The following is a 17,371-nucleotide window of genomic DNA, read 5'->3' as shown; positions in this document are numbered from 1 at the left end:
CACACCCTTTTGATCAGACTCTGATTTTCTATTAATTTCCAATCCAGAGTCGCCATATCTTAAATAATGATTGTCTTATGATAAATGAATGGTGGGAGCAAAATGGTAATGGCCTTCCTATACTTCGAAAGTATGCTCTTCTGATTCTAAGCCAACCTTGTAGTTCTTTTTCATGCTTGGAGTGTCGCAATGCATCAGAAACTGCCCAATCCAGGAAGTCAGGTGGATCCCTGGCCGGTATATTGGATGACTATCTATACATAATGGCAAATGCAATGATGATGGACAAGTTAGAAAGTTGGAGTCAGGACTGATAAAACCTATCGATTTCGAACATCTTAGTGACAACCATGATGATTTTGTTGATCCTGAGCAAGACTGGAAATGTAACTCTCCTAATACAGTATCGTGGGACATCCACGGAGCAAGCACAAAATGGTAAGCTCACCTAGTTTTTGCTCATTGTGTTAGTTCCCTCAAATGCTCTTTATTGCCTGTGAGTTACAGGTTCACGCATCGCAATCATTTGTGGGATTTAGTTTCTGTTTGTACTTTGCTTTTGACTGGTTGGTATGCCATGCCGGCTTAATTCCTACCTGTTAAAGTTTTCTTTGATCTAGTATGTATGGTCAAGTTTCCCTGCCTTTATTTCAGCTCGTGTCTTGTTTTGAGACAATTAAGAAAACGTAACAGACTAAATTTCATATTAATTCCCGAATCTTGGTTAGCAGTCCACCTCCTCTTCATAGTGCACTAGTGACCAATACATGATTAGATGGCGGTGGCCATGAGCCTCTCAAATTTCTCTCGAAATGAACTTTTCTCGTCGAGGTTCACGATGCCCAAACCACCTTCTCTGAAGGAGAAATCTTTTCAACTTCATTTCATGACCAACATGTCCTCACACTTATTCACTGAGAAAAAAGTTCAGGGAGATCAAGGAGCAGCCATTCGAGTTGCTTTGCTAAATCTAGAAACTGGAGATGTTGTGCAGAGCGGGCCAGGATCAACAGCTAAGTTGAACGTTGTTGTATTTGATGGTGATATTGAGGAAGTTGATTGGACAAGGGAACACTTGGAAAGCCACATAATATCAGAGGGACCTGACAAGAGAAAGCCACTTCTATCTGGTGATTTGCTAGTGACACTAGAAGGAGGGATGGGCACATTAGGCGATTTCACTTTTATGCAGGATTCAAGCAGGACATAGAGTGGCAAATACAAGCTTGGACTTAAGGTTGCCTGTAGATGCTATGCTTCAATGCACATCCGTGGAGCCATATCGAGGCTTTTACTGTTGAGGATAGCCGTGGAGAATGTGAGTCTTCAAAGAAACTGCTATTGTCTAGTCTCTGTTTAAAACACATCATCTGAAACTACCACAAACAAGACAGCTAGTATCCAGAGCTGTGTAGGCTAAAACCATCATTAATTAGAGGCTGGTACCTTTCTAGATATAAACACAATGCGAAAGTCAATTAGTAATTCTTATGCTACAACCTTTTCAGCAAGCAATTTAACTCTGAGATTTACAATGCTGTACTTGTTGTGAAGTTTCTGTTTCTTATGCTTTCTATAGTTGCCAAGAAGAATTTCCCACTTTTACTGAGTGACTACGTATGGAGACTGGTCGGAGTGGTGATGGGTGGACAGGCGCACAAACAATTGACCGGAGCTAGGATCATCAGAGTCCGAGATTTTGTCCACTTTCTTTCCTTGGGATCAAGATTGAGAAATATAAAGTCCGCCTTTTCGTCTGTTATGTTTTGCTACTGTCACAATAGTCCCTTAACATTAAATCTTTGTTTTTCTTTACTTACTTCTTGATGACTCATCTAAATTTTAGATCGTGGGCGGCGGAATCTCCGGTGCTATGTGGAAACATACTTTGGAGCATGCCACGTTATGTGTCTCTGATGACAAACAATATGTTTACTATTTTGATGTAGGCCGATCCCTTGGCATTCACTTCAACTGGAACTATGAGCTCAAAGGACTCGTCCGTAATGCACAATTCTCCGGTGTGGAATCACTTTCCAGAGGTCAAAAGGTTAGAGGCTCAATGTATTGCCACAATCTGCCACATTCATGATTTTGGAGCATGCTTAAATGCAAGGAAACCAGAGCTTTCTAGCGTTGATCTAAGGAACAGACAAACAAAGAAAAATCGCATTGATATGAAATGACATAAATTTCTTAATATGGTCTGACTTAACGACAATTTGCAGCTTGTTTCATGTGTGAACTGTGGTAGAGAGAAAAATTTAGTGATCTTATCATTAGAAAGATTTCCTTGGTTGTTCCTTTCTACATAGATATTGCCAGTGCAATGATAGGGTATGACTTTCCTCTTGAATGCGAGATAACTTTCTTCTTAAATCCGTTCTGCAGGTCTACCTTGAATCCCTATCGGAAATTGCCTACCAGAACTATGACCAAATCTCAGAATGCCATTCCGATATGCTGGACTCCAATGTTATCGCCAAGTCAGTTTAGCACTCTTCTAAACTGGCCATAGTATGTTTCCCATGATGCGGGGAATGGTGAGAACTGCCAACAAGGTACAGTTTCTCATGACATGAACTCCATGCCGATGACAGTTGTTATGCTTTAATGACTTAAACTTTTCCAGTTCAAGATGATATGCTTCTACCATGGAATAAACAGGACCTGATCTTGTCCCTCGTTTCGTTTTTATCCCAGAAAACATTTTCAGACTTATATAATGGAGAAAGATTTTGTGGGCTTTGCACCTGGAGACTTTTATGTGGGTATGGCGGCATTGCATGAACAAAATTTTAGGAAAGTCATCGTGATAGAAACCATGCCTAATGGAGGACCAAATACATGTGTTGGTTCAAGACCATTCTCACTTCCAATAATTTTTTCCCCATGCGGTCTTGCGTGGAGCCAATAATATTCTTCCTAGTGCTCCATATTTGCGGATTCAATAATGTGAAGTAGCAAATCATATTAAGCATGAATCTTCTTTGTGATTGGGCAAAGAGATGTGAAATATTCGGGTCACTTCAAATTTCCATTAGGAGCTTGTAAAGTCTCATTTGTAGAGATTGGAAAATCTTTCGCTTTTCGGGTAGGAGCCATTCGTGGGTTGTCTGATCTCTGCTCCATAATTTGAACGCATAGGACATTGGATACGAGCCAAAAGGAACCTCTGTTTAATCGATAGCCCCATTGTAAACTGATATTTGTGCATCATCTGCAAAAAAAAAAAAAAAAATGCAAGTATTTGGTACGTCTAGTGATTGTATATTAGTGGTATGGAGAAGATCAATAGGAAGAAGAATTCTTCATGACAAGGTTATCTTGTACAGTTCAATCCAATTAGGTAAATAGTGATCTTTACATGATCGATTTTGAAGGTTAAAACATGAGCAACGAAGAAGGTTTTAGCTTCACTTTAGGGATTACTGTCGACCATAAAATGACGGTTAACATACCGATGGTTAGGCACTTAGTGAGGATTATTTAGGACTATGCTTGCTTTATAAACAAAGAGCATGGCGGTTCCATGCCAGCTATGAATATCAGATGAAAGCTTAAAATCCTAATTTGTGATGGCTTATAGTTCGGTGCTAGTGTTGTTTACTACACGTCATGCGTATTCCAGAGGCTTATCTCCAAATCGTTTTCTTTTTCTTTTTGGCTTATAACGTCAATTTGAACAATGTAAGTGGACCCAATTCTAACACAGATCATGTAAACTTACATTAGTTGCTTCATGCTAGCACAGCATCATGGGATTGGCGAAAGCAACGTTACAAGGCCAGGGCTATGTTGTGTCGTAGTCCACTATGATCTCATCATATATATCATATGGAACCACCATCAATCCATGATGTTAGAGCAAGAGAAGACGAGTTTTAGATTAAGAATATTAATGATTATCATGCTTGTTGCAATGCATCAAGTTGCTAAAAATTACGTTATCTATGTGGGTTAGGTGTCGCATGAAATGATTTAGCAGAAAAAAAAAAGGTAATGACAATGACATGAAATATAATAACATCATCACTGTTCTTAATGGAACAAAATCATCACGGTGAGGCTGCTTACTTAATTAGTGCGAGCCGAAGAATCGAGCCGTGAAAAGAATATAATAGACACGGTCAAATAATATGTAGATACCTCCTATCCTCCATTCTTGACAAAACCATGATATTGCGTGCGTGTTTTAATCATGCAAGTTTTCTTGTTTGAATTGCTGCTAAACTGGATTTTGTCTCTCACATGGTGATAAGTGACGCATTGAACCATATCAAAAGGATGCTTGCATGGCGTAAGTTTTAGAATCGAACGAGATTAAAGGTTGCTTATTTGCTATATAAGAGAGGAATCTAGCTTCCAATTAGAGAAAAAGTTGAAAATTTTCCAGGATTTATAAATTTTTCAAATTTTTAGTAATTTTTAAACATTGTTGATAAATACAAAAGGTATGACTAATAACTTACTTATTAGGTAACTAGTTATTAAATTGTTAACGTCTCGCCAAATTTACTTAGTTCTTTCAATTTTTATGACTAGGGTGAGTAAGTTATTGGATTCTTTTAAAGCTCCATTTGGTAACACTTCTGTTTTTCTATTTTTTTGCTCTTTTATTTCCTAGAATAGAAAAAGAATAAAAATCTATTTGGTGATATCGATTAATTTTTCTATTTTTCAGAATAGAAAAGTAGACAAGGAATAAATTTGGAATAAAAACAAGAAATAAAAGAAATATGCTTCTTTGTTCATGGGAAAAATTTCTAAAATAGATCATTTTCCTTTTCTTCTTTTATTCTTCTTACTACTCTAGCCGATTGCCAAGGTTTAATAATGGTTGGCAACTTGCTAGAGACAAAGGTCTAGTGACCTCATTGGCTCACTGGCCTCAGGAGGGTTGGCATTCATCCTCGCTCTTGCCCGGTTAGGGCGAGGCTAACCTTGTTGTTGCTAGACAAGGTTGTCGTCTATCACTGAGACTCGGTGATTGGCCTAACAACTGGTTAGAGGAGGAAAATGAAGAAAAAAATGAAAAAATAATTAGAAAAATCTCAAAAAATTACTGAATTTAAAAAAAAAAAAATCTATGTCATAAAAAAATTTTGAGGGTCATACCAAACATTCATGTTCTTTTTCTATTCCAAAAATAAAATTTTTGTATAGTTGTCAAACGCGTTCGAATGCTCAGAAAATCATTCGGAGGGTAGAATTGAAAAAAAAATCATTTCTAAACAAAAATTGTTCTCGATAACGAAAATGTTACCCAATGGATCCTACCTGTCCAGTTATTCTAACAAAGCTTGTGTAATCGGTCCGTTCCACAGTTGCTTGCGCCGTTTAATTTCCTCATGAGTCACACGATATGATGGCTTCCCCTTAACGACTTGGAAAATTGGTCAAGCAACGCGGACTAACCCCTGTGCTTACGCAAATTGGAAAAATGGATTGGGATCTTTTAAAATCTGGAGAAGATTTATCCAATAATGTCAACTACCAAATCAAAATGTTCAATTCATCTGAGAAATTTCGTTCGAAACACCATAAATGAACTTAACATATATAATTGGATTTTCGTAACTAGTAATTCATCCATCAATAGACACTAAATTGGAAGTTTCTTTCTTTCCATTTTTTTATTTATTTTTGAATTGAGTTGATGAAAATAGAGACACTGTGGAAGTTCTTTTTCCTTCCATATATATATATAGGGTAAATCCACATCTAAATTCCTTCAAGGTCTAAATTTATTGGTAAACACCATTTGATAAAATCATATTTAATCATTTTATAGGTAACGATTGATGTCAATGGCTTTCCAATATGAAGAAATCTATAACTCCAACGTATCTCCATGTTAACTCATTATCGATCCCTCCTCTCCTGTCTCAACTTCCTTTGTGCTTGTTCAAATCTTTGACACGAGCTTCAAAACTTGACATCTTTCATTATAATATTCCTAATCATATTTCTCATTTGCTCCCAAATCCCTTATGGCAATTTATGGACGAGGGAGCACTAGATTGGTCCTATGTGGAAATTTACTTTGTAGTGATTTCATGGCCTATCAAATTTTAATTTCAAATGGAAGTATATAGCTAAATATATGATGAGCAAACCATTTTTTTTATACATATAACTATTGCAAAGTGTCATATCAATAGAGTGAAAGTAGTTACTAAACTTAAAATATACTTTACACCATGCTTTCATCGACACTGGTTTGCCTCCATTCTTATCTGCATATCTCTATGTGCCCTTTACGTCTCATTGCATCAAATTATATTCTCTACTTTGCTTATTTTTGGTAATAGCATCTCGGGTCCCCGAGGTTTGTAGCCTGAACAAGCCTAAAATCAAAATTAGAAAAATATGTCCAAGGACTAACCCCATTTAACTCGTGCCTGAGAAATGCGAGGGTCAATTACCGGGTTTTCGAGCTCTTGATGGCTCATGAAATTTATTAACTTTCTATTATTTTTTATTTCTCATCTTTAGCATTCCTGGTGCTAGAGAGGTGGAGTTCTTTTTATTATTATTGTTGTTGTTGTTGTTGTTGTTATTGTTATATTGGATGTCGAATGGGCTGGGCTTGTCCATAAAAGATGTCCAAAATGAACCGAGCAAGGCCCTATCAATGAGTTGAAGCTGCTACCGATGGTTGTTAGTGGCTTTCGTCACCCACACTAACGGGTACAAAATGGTGGCACTGATATAAACCCTTTAATTAGAGAGAGAAAAAAGAGAAGATATTTTGGAGAAAGAAAGTGACGGAAGGAAAAACCTTGTGTGAAAAAATTATCAATCTAATGAAAACCTTGGATTTTTTTTTTTTTTTTTGTTACCTAGGAACCCCGCACGGCAGCCGGAGAATAAACCTGGGTGACATGTAAGCAGGAGGACCCATTACCCCCAGCGTCACACTTAAGTTCCCAAGAGACCGTGAGGGGATTCGAACTCCTCTCCTTGCGTAAGGGGAGAGAGCCAAAACTATCGCAAATATTAATTAATGAAAAGCCAAGGTAGTGGTAAAACCTTGGATTTGTTTATATGTACATATTTCGTGAAAAATCAAAAATTTGAAATATTTCTCTAAAAATATTTATTTCTATTGCTTGCAAATATTAATTAATGAAAAGCACTTTATCATTAAAGAAAATATTTGGGCAAAGATTATTGTTAACAATGAAAATTTTAACCAATACAAATAACTATTTTTAGAAAAATATTTACAAATTATTGGTTTTTCGTGAAATGAAAAGAACGTCGATAATAAACTTTGAAACTCAACCTTTTGACTATTACTGCTAGCTTCGTTTTCTCGTTTTTGGCCATTGAGTACCTTCAGCCTTTATAAGTGGTCTATCCTACTAAAGGCTAAGTACAACCGACATCCATGTTCTCTCAATTTTATGTATCAATAGTTTAACTAATTTTTTAAAGATTAATAAATATATTATAAAATACTAACCACTTTTCCAAATGTATGATTGATCTATCTATCTATATATTTGCTACAATTTCTTTTGAGGTGGTTTGGGAGTATAAAATTGGAAACTTTGTGTATTTAACCGGCAAAGGAATTTAATATTTGTGTGTAGACTCATTATGCATAGACTAGAGAACTAAATTAATAGCTTGGGATTGTTTTTATAAGAGATTTTTATAAACAAAAAAATTCATCACCATAGTCAAAGTGTCATAGTAAATTTGCTGCTATACAAGTATGCAAGTCAATCTTCTTCTATCTTAAATCGCAATATAAAATGAGCTTTTGGACATCCCACGACTTTCGAATGTCAACTCTTTTCAAACAAGATGGGATTTTTCTTGAACCTTCAAAAAAAAAAGGAAAAAAGCCACCAAAAACCCAAACTTTACCCAGGTGACACATTTACCCCGAACTTTGTTTTGTGACGTGAAAAATCTCAAAGTTTGCTAACCGTGACACATTTACCCCAAACTTTTATTTGTGACATAAAAAATCTCGAACTTTCATTTGTGTGACACATTTACCCTAAATCATAAGAGTATTTTGGTCTTTTTACTTTTAAAAAAAAAATTCTTTTTTTTTCTTCTTCTTCTTTCTTCCCTCCGCCGTGGCGAGAAGCCCGGCATCCGCCGAGACTGCCCTCGCCGGCGTCGACCTCGTTGGCGTCGGGCGAGGGCAGCCCTGCCCGACGCCGGCTTCCTCCGCCATGGCCGGTGGAGGGAAGAGAGAAGAAAAAAAATCAAATAGAAAAAGAACAAGAAAAAAAACAGAAATGATAAGACGAAAATACCCTTTAATAGGGTAAATGTGTCACAAGTAAACTTCTGGGATTTTTACGTCACAAAACAAAGTTCGGGTAAATGTGTCACTCCAAGCAAAGGTGAGTTTTTGGTGGCTTTTTCCCCAAAAAAAATTGTTTCCTTTCAGAAGAAATAAATAATAAAAAGAAAGAAAACAACAATAAAAAAAAAAAAAAGGCTCCAATTTGGTCATAATTGAAAGGGCCTTGTCCGATTCGCACAGCCCAGACATGATCCATAATAACAGCCTGGGCCACGCCAAGCCCATCATCAGAGGACGCCTCGGCCCAGAGATCAAACCCATTAAACCCACAAGCCCATTAAGCCAGTCCAACTCTCTCGGGGTTCTGCCGCTTCTCATGGTGATACCCCTCTCCATCCCCGTCGGGCCTGCGGTAGCCGCCGCGGATCGTCCATCGCCGGCCACCGACGCACGCAGTCATCGCAGAGAGCACAGACGCAAAGATATCAGCAATTCCGCGGTCGATCGCCGCCAGTTCTGCCACCGTGAAGAGGCTCCGATCGCCCCAGTTTCAGAGTCATTGCTGCCGAGGTACAGAATCTAGGTCTATTCCTCCCTTTGACGGTTCTAGGTCTCGGCTTTACCGTCCATTACGATCTCTCTCCTTCGGGCGATCATCAATCTCGACCAGGGACGGCTCCGGCAACGTATCCCTCTACTAATGCTCGATTTTGGTTTTAGCCGAGCATGTTTCCGTGCACGCCTGTCCTCCGATTCGTCGATTTTGTGTCTTGTAATGTTTAAAATGAACATCTCACTCTATACTCCTCACCGATGATTTGTTGACTACTCTGTTCCGAGCACTTCGAATTTCATCTCCATCAGGTGTTCGATGTTTTGCCCACGTGACTTCCAGTGTTGATTTGCTTCTGTTATCAGTCAATCTGAGAGTGTTCTAGTGTGATTTGCATGTTTTTTTTTGACTAGTCGACCATAAGAGATGATTACTGATTCGTTACTTGGTCGTCGAGAACCGTCATGCATGAGGCATTGTCTACTTGTCCCGTACATGTTGAGATCTTGCCTTTCGCCCTGAGTTTATGTACACTTGGATTTGTTTTGCAAGAGCGAGAAGGCGAATGCAAATTGCAGCAGCGGAGAGAGTTGAGATTGGGGCTTCGTGGTTCTGAAAGACCATATGTTGTTAATTAATCAGCTTTGTTTTGAGTTCTCTACTGTTTTTTTTTTTTTTTTTTTTGGTGGGGGATGCTTTTAGTGTGTCTGAAAGAGGAAGGATCTGTCTGAATAGGAACTGATCTGGGTTTGAGGGGTTTGTTATCTTTTCTGACTGGTGATGGAGTTACATGATACTGTGGAACTCGAATGTTTTGGATATAATGGGAACGGAATATGCTGGAGGTGTCGAAGACTCTTTTGTTGCATCTCTTCTTCATTGGTTGTTTGCGTGGACAAATATGCTCGATCGGTCTTTTTGATGTACGAACTTTGGCTAGAAGATTCGACTGATTAATGTCCGTGATTGAATGCTCATTTTGATGTTTTGGTCTGATGACATTGTTTGCTTGATTTCAAATGCACAATCGAATTTAGTCTTATTCTATCAATGCTACGATGGGTGCTGGATTCTCTTTCGCTTAACAAAATAATGACAAACATAAAAGGATCAAAAGAGAAATGGGTATTTATATCTAGGGGCTACAATTATGCATGCCATCTGTTTTTTCATTCTTTCTCGTTTTTTTTTTTTTAAGTTTCACTTAGTGATTATCTCTTAGTGGGTAGTTTTCTTTAGCTAAAAATAGATTTTGACTTGGACTTCGAAACTAGATTAAAACTTCATTCTCTTCTGGTGTTGTATCGAAATTGCAGGTGCCCCAAATGAATTACTCAAGTTTGTGGCATTAATTGCAGGCACGTTAAGTTAAACTCGGAAAATTTATTTTGTTGGAGCCGTAGCTTGACAGTCGAAAGAGCTTCACAGTCGAATGGATGGCAAAAATCATCTGTGATTGAATAGCATGGTGGATCAAAGCATTGATAAAAATTACCTTTCTTTTTGAATAAAAATTAAAGTGTTGGATGATGAATTCAATAGAAAAAGAAAAAGAAATTAAAGATGCAATCCATCGGAAAATCTCTGTTTGGTAATACAATATGGATTCAATCCAATGTCAATAGATACTCATGTTTCAATGGAAGTAGGTCCGTCTATATAAGAAAAAGTTCATAAATTGGTGGACCTTATAATAAACCGTTGTAGAATACTTTGAAAGCTAGTTGTTGCTAAGATTTTTTGAATGAAATCAAAGTGGTAAATAGCTTTTATAGTGAAGAGTCGCTCATTGGATGTCAAATTGAATTTGAAATGTATCGACTTAATTAAGCGAGATATTTTATTAGTGCTCTACCCATTCACTTTTACCATTTTAGCCTACTCTTGCCCTTCGGCAGACATGATTGAACCATTCTTTTTTTTTTTTTTGGAAAATTATGATCTGAAGATTTGACAATTCCTTTCCATTTATTTATGTAGTTTGGATAAAGGGCAAGTAATTTTGTTTTGTAAAAATAAGGAGAACTTTGTGTCAGTTTGGGACGAGTTGAGGCTGTAGTAAATGGAAAGTGATTCACAAAGTTAGATGCATGAAAAGAGGCTTTGCACTTAGTTTGTTCTAGGAGTGAGCATATTGGATGCTCAGACTGGAAACCATCTAAATTGGACCAAATCAACCAATTTGGTCCGGTTTCCAAAGGTGTTGGTCCAATTCCCAGTTCCGTTCCATAAAAATGGAATTGATGATTTTCAATTTGGTTCCTAGTTCTAGGGTGGAATTGGTCCAAACCGAACCGACAAACTGGACTAACTTTTTTTTTTTTAAAAATATATTCTTTAATTTCTTTTAAATAGCAATAAACCCTAAATATATAATAACTCTAGTATTTTTTATTTTTTAATAATTTTTTGTTAAGTGGCTGGTTCCATTGGATCGGATTGGCCGATTGGATCCTATTCCCGCTCCTAGGATTGTTCGGTCCAATCCCCAGTCCCAAAAAAGGGGAACCGGTCCTCCCGGTTTGGTTTGATTCCAAGGAATAGGGTACCGGATCGAAAACCAATCACTCATTTGTTCTACGCTCTTTACTAGCACACAAAGACCTATTTATATCGGCCACTTTCACCAAGATGGTGCATTCGAAAATCTCTCTTCATCAAAGATCTTCTCTTATTCTTTGGCTCTAGGCCACACAATTCGCCAACCACGAGTAGACTAAATTCTTATAGATGGCTAGAGGCTCCTACATTTTTTTTTTTTTTTATTTAGAAAATTTGATCAGATTTTGACACTCCTTCTTGATCATAAATATATGAGATTTTATTAAAATATAGGCATCGATTCGATGGATAATTTTGTTTAGATATTTCGTGATTTTCATTAAGGTACCGGTTCAAATCTTAATCGTCACCGTCAATTCACAAATCTATCATATTAAAAAAAAATTAGTGTGGCTAACATTATTCCGAAATATATAAGTAAATGGATGAAGTTTTGTCTGGATGATAAAAATTAAGAACCTCGATTTTGTTTTAGGTCAATTCTAGCGAAAAACATTTCGATTTAGCGTCAAAACTTCCAAGTATTCTATTATCTGATTTCTTAACAAATTCCCAATAAAACTTGCAAAAAATCCTTTCTTCACAAAATGAAAAATCTTAAATCTAAATCTTGAAAAAGATATATTTCAAGATATACAAAGCAGACGCTGACATTGGGCCAAAAAAGGCCTCCACGATTTCTTCATCTTCTTCTCCGATCGGCCTACCAACAAAAGCAAAGGCCTCATCCTCTGAATTCTCCACAGAAGGGGAAAAGGCTACAGCGAGATAGAGCGAGGGAGGAGAGGAAGGAGACCAACAAATTCAGCAGAAATCGATAAAGAAGCAACCAGCGAAAGAGCAGGAGGAGGAGGAGATGGAGAAGGGAAAACAAGAGCAACGGCACTGGCGGAAGACGATGGGCCATCGATTCTCACCAACACTTCTACTTCTCATGCCACTCGCACTGCTTGAACATCCAGCTGCTGCGGATGGACGACGTCGTCATCGCGGTACGTGCTGGCGTCGTTCCGGGAGCTGCCAGAGTATGTGAAGGACAACGAGCTCATCCTTGGCCACCGTCCGTGCCAACTGGCCGCTCGCCGAGGCCGCTCGCAGCTTGTTCCGTTGGCACAACGAGAAGCTCAACGTCTGGTTAGTTGGCGGATCTTCTCGACCTATTCTCAAGGTGTGTTTTGTGTCATTCAATCTTATACTTGCGTGGACATTTTAGTGAGTCTTGACGATATCGAATGGAACACATAATTTTTGTTGGAGTGGAAATCAAAGCTATACATTTATAGTGGGGAATTTGTCAGTAGTAGCTCGATCTATGTTGATTGTCATAGCTCGATTTCACTGTCTCAAGTGTAATCTGAGATGAGGCTGTTAGGGAAATCCCTTATGATGTTTTGAAGATGACAAAATAAATCAAAGGCTACTAACATGTTTGATGGTTAAGTAATAGACCATGCAGATAATATAACATGTAAAGGATATTGTCAAAGTTTGAAGATCGCGAAGACTGAACGTAACACATGTCCAGTATATTTTGAAGATTTCCAGACTTCGTGTCAAAGTCTGAAGACGCACTGCGACTTTAGTGTCAAAGTCTGTTCTACATCGAAGTCGATAATTCTAACAAATTCCCAGACTGAACGTGAATGATGAACCGGAAGACAGACTCTATCTCAAGCTGAACTTATTCAAACGGTGTACGGACCTTAAAGCTAAATCTGTTCGAAGCGAGAATATGTTCGGACTCGGATTGCAAAGTCTATCGCACTCGGACTCAGATTGTAAAGTCTATTGCTCTTAGACTTTACATCCGTAATTCGACGAACGTAATACAAGCCTAATCATATAACGGCTAGTGATCTGATTTGGATTCCACATCAAGATTGATTTGATTGATTCAATCTAATTGATTGACGATTGGATCTTGAAGACAAGAACTTTCTATACGAATAAGCTTTACTTATGGAAACCAAGATTCCGTTTGTATGGGCAATCGGAATAAATTTGGGATTCTACCTTTGTCACTCAACGGCTACCAAATCTTCTAGATACAGAGCTGTCCAATGGGTATATTGGAAGACGATTCTCCGGGATACTGTCCAACGGCTAGTTTGGAAGTGGAGGAGTATTTAAGGAGATGAAGGATCGATGAGCAAGTAAAAGATAGAGCATAGAATTTATAATTCCAAAGTCTGAGTGACCTTCGATCATATACTTGTCTCTTGAGAGCTTAAACGTTTGTGATCGTGAGAGAAATACCAAAAGAGTGACTTAGTGAGATAGTGTGATCTACTAAGTGTTTGCACTTGAAGTTGTAATCCCTTGTTGATTGTATAGTGGAATCTAGCCAAGAAATCTGTTAGCATGGGTGAGTGGACGTAGGCTTGGATTAAGCCGAACTACTATAATTTATGTGTTCTTATTCTCTTCCATAACTCCTTTGTTTGAAGTTCATTTTATTCCGCATATATTTGCCAAGATTTATTTTAAACACCTATTCACCCCCTCTAAGTGTTCATACTAGCACTCTCAGAGGCTTGTAAGTGCATGTTATAGCTCACTAGAGAGCTTACGAAATTGTTCATTTGATGAAAATGTTTGAATTACCCTTTTTTGATAAAATCCTCCATAACCAGCTTAAAATTGTGGAATTTCACAGCCACAATCGCTTAGATTCTTCCTACCTGTTTATGAGTAGAACGACACTTTTAGTTTGTACAAGTCAATGTAGTATTGTGATATTTGTGGCTTGTTACCATACTGGGCAACCGGCCATTTTCATTAGCCGACCTTTCTTCCAAACAGCAACAAATATTGTCATTTAAAACCTGCATTTTCTTCAAGGGCTGTAACGATATTGCAGGTGCTACAGATGAATAACTTGAGTTTGTGACATTAAGTGCAGGCACATAAAATTAAACTCCGAAAGTTTGTTTCATAGGAATATGCAAGGGGTTGTGCTCACCAATTTCATTGCTGCTAAATTTCAGGAGTAGCAGCTTGACAATCAAGACAGTTTTGCTCAAACAGCAAGTGCAAAATTTAGATGGATAACAAGGGTCATCTGTCATTAGTTACAATGATGGGATCAAAGTATTCATAGAAATTTCTGTTCTTTTCAAACATAAAGTAAAGATCTAATCCATTGGAAAATCTCTCTCTACTCCTGGTAATACAATATGGATTCAGTCCACCGTTGATGAATAATCATTTTCCATGCAAGTAGCACAGTGTGTCAAGAAAAAGTTCACACATGGTGGATCTTGTAATAAACTATTACAGAATGCTCTGCAAGTCGATTGCTGCTGAGATTTTCTGAACCAAATCATAGTGGAAAATAGCTATTTTAGTGAAGAGTAGTTCACTGGTTGTCTAATTGAATTTGACACTATCAGCTTAAGCAAGCTAGATAGTTATTCAGTTGGTGCTCCACCCATTCACTTTCACCAATTTGGCCTACTCTCTCCCTCTAATGGAGAGGGTTGAACCATTTTCTATCAATTGTGATCTGAATGGACTCCGACTAGTATTTCCATAGATTATGCAATGGCTTGATATGCAAATCCACTTGTGTAGGTCAAACTCTAATAGTGCAAGAACTAATATCTCTTAATCAAAGGAATTGCTTTTGGTGAGTGGTGTGCCAGGGGTGTTTCATTCGACTCATGACGAGAATACTCTCTTTTGAAGTCTACAGATGCATCTAACACAATATAGCTTTCAGGTACAAATTCTTTGGTGAACTTGAATCAGATAATGGAAGAAGAAAATGAAGATCGGTTCCCTCCAACCAGCCGCGACACGGTGGCCGTTCTTTGTTTTTTTTAGCTTGACACAGATTTCTTCTGGATAAAAGATGTGATTGGATCGACTCTTGACAAATATTCTATTTTGAATGGGAAAAGAAACGCCGACAAAATCATTGATCCTGATGCATCTGCTCTTAAAACTCAGCAGTAGAATAGAGCTTATCCTCCAAGCAATATTACATTCAGTGTTAGATAGGCAGTGCATGCCTTTCTTGTCAAATTGGAGCAATCCTCAGCACCTAATCATTTACGTGAGGAGGATCTTATCTGGAGATGCTAAAACGGTTGGTTTGATGTTGCGGGTCGCAGTCATAAGATATTTCACAAGTTGGGTAACGTTTACTGGAATTTATTAATGCTGGATTCGTTTTGGTTGTGAACTAAGCTATCCTCTCTCAATTCACAACAAAATCAAATCTCCTAAGAGTCAGGAGTTCAAAATGCATAATAAAGACTTAAATGCTTACAATACAATTAAGTAAATGTTTTCTGTTGTTTCTTTATATTTTCCATCTCAAAATGCTTAGAAGAATAATGTAAGCAGTTTGAATCTTACGTCTCGAGTGGGGTGATATAAAGAATGTGCAAAGTTCACGAGTGCAAAAAGAGAAAAGCCATGCTGCTACAAAGTTTATTAATCTTAAAACTTATTTTTACAAATTCAAGTTTCTATCTTTTGTACATAATTATGCTAATAAGCATTAAGAGAATTTAAAAAAAAAAATCAAAGCTCCGTATAACTTATTTATGTTAAATAATCATTCAAATGGTTATTTGATATATTATATAAACGAGTATTTGCATATTGCTCAACAATCTCTCTTCCGGTACCAATCCATGTGTGAGATGAACTTCACTTCTTTGAGTTCATCCATCCAAGCAGCACGAAAAAATCCATCACCATATTCAAAGTGTTGTAGTGCATTTGCTTCCACACAAAGTATGACAATTAATCTTCTTCTATCTTAAATCGCAATATTAAATGTGTTTTTGGACATCCCATGACTGCCAAATGCCAAATCTTTCGAGCAAGATGGGGTTTTCCTTGAACCTTCAGAAAATTTATTGTTTCCTTTTAGAAGAAATATATAATAAAAAGGCTCTAATTCAATTATAATTGAAAGGGCCTTGTCTAATTCGCACAGCCTCGACCTGATCCATAATAACTGCATGGGCCATACCAAGCCCATCAATGGAGGCAGCCTCGGCCCAGAGATAAAACCCATTAAACCCACGGGCCCATTATGTCAGTCCAACTCTCTCGGGGTTCAGTAGCTTCGCATGGTGATCCTGATCCCCTCTCCACCGCCCTTAGGAAGAACAACTGCACTGCTCGCCTCAACTTTGCAAGTTCTTGATTGTAGAATTTGGCATTTTCTTGGCGATAACGTAGTGAAGTAATCATGAAACCTTGTTTAGAACTAGAACTTACTTCTCGTTTTCCCAAGTCATCCTCAACTATCTTGAACTGTGCCCTATGGGGAACTTCGCCTTCTTAGTGGTCCACCCCCTTTTTCTTGTATTATAGGTCAATTTCTGCATATGCCGTCCGGGGTGTAACTAGTTAGTGTTGGCCGCTTGGTTGAGCACCATTGACCTCCTGAATTAGAAGCTGTCCGTTGACTCCTTTGTGTTATTCATTAGATCTGCCCCCCTTTTTCTTGTATTATAGGTCAATTTCTATATACGCCATCCTGGGCATGACTGGTTAGGTGTTGGCCGATTGGTTGAGCATCATTGACCTCCTGAATCAGAAGCTGTCATTTGACTCCTTTGTGTTATTCATTAGATCTGCGATTAGGGGTGATAGGTTCTTGGGTTGGGCTGGTTTTACTTCAGAATCAGGATTGAGAATTAAATCGGACCGGTCGGTCCTAAACCTACTTCGATTCTAGTGCTGCACTTGTCTGCTTTTTGGCAAAGAGGGAAAAAGAAAACATATCGTCATATGTCTGGGCAGTTCAATTCCACACCAAAGAATTGGGAATCACTTGTAAATCGACTGGTTCAATCCGATTTGATCTAGCTCCTACGCACACCCTATCGTCATCGCCGGCCACCGACACACGCAATCATCGCAGAGAGCACATCCGCAAAGAATAGAGCACAGGCACAAGGGGAGCCTAGGGAGAAAATTCTCTCTCGGTCGCGTCAATTACAACCACCGATAGCCGC

The 17,371-nt window shown here is 38.1% G+C and overlaps 1 protein-coding gene and 2 long non-coding RNA genes across 3 annotated transcripts; all 3 read left to right on the top strand.

Moving 5' to 3' along the window:
* Positions 1-775: 775 nt before the first annotated feature.
* Positions 776-2,496, top strand: LOC120292082 (calmodulin-binding protein 60 D-like). The gene is made up of 4 exons (XM_039309960.1): positions 776-1,130; positions 1,580-1,689; positions 1,847-2,050; positions 2,392-2,496. Exons 1-4 carry the CDS (start codon positions 776-778, stop codon positions 2,494-2,496), a joined length of 774 nt encoding a protein of 257 aa, XP_039165894.1.
* A 6,142-nt stretch (positions 2,497-8,638) lies between these two features.
* Positions 8,639-9,803, top strand: LOC104440527. The gene is made up of 2 exons (XR_005550028.1): positions 8,639-8,845; positions 9,381-9,803. It is a non-coding gene; the product is annotated as an uncharacterized LOC104440527 (long non-coding RNA).
* Positions 9,804-11,179: 1,376 nt separating this feature from the next.
* LOC108958875 lies at positions 11,180-15,319 on the top strand. Its single transcript, XR_005550032.1, has 2 exons — positions 11,180-12,558; positions 15,112-15,319. It is a non-coding gene; the product is annotated as an uncharacterized LOC108958875 (long non-coding RNA).
* The last annotated feature ends 2,052 nt before the right edge of the window (positions 15,320-17,371 follow it).

The sequence above is a fragment of the Eucalyptus grandis genome, chromosome 3 (genome assembly GCF_016545825.1).
Source record: "Eucalyptus grandis isolate ANBG69807.140 chromosome 3, ASM1654582v1, whole genome shotgun sequence".
Taxonomy (NCBI): domain Eukaryota; kingdom Viridiplantae; phylum Streptophyta; class Magnoliopsida; order Myrtales; family Myrtaceae; genus Eucalyptus; species Eucalyptus grandis.
The sequence above is the reverse complement of the archived record's forward strand: the minus strand, read 5'-3'. Positions and strand labels throughout refer to the sequence as shown.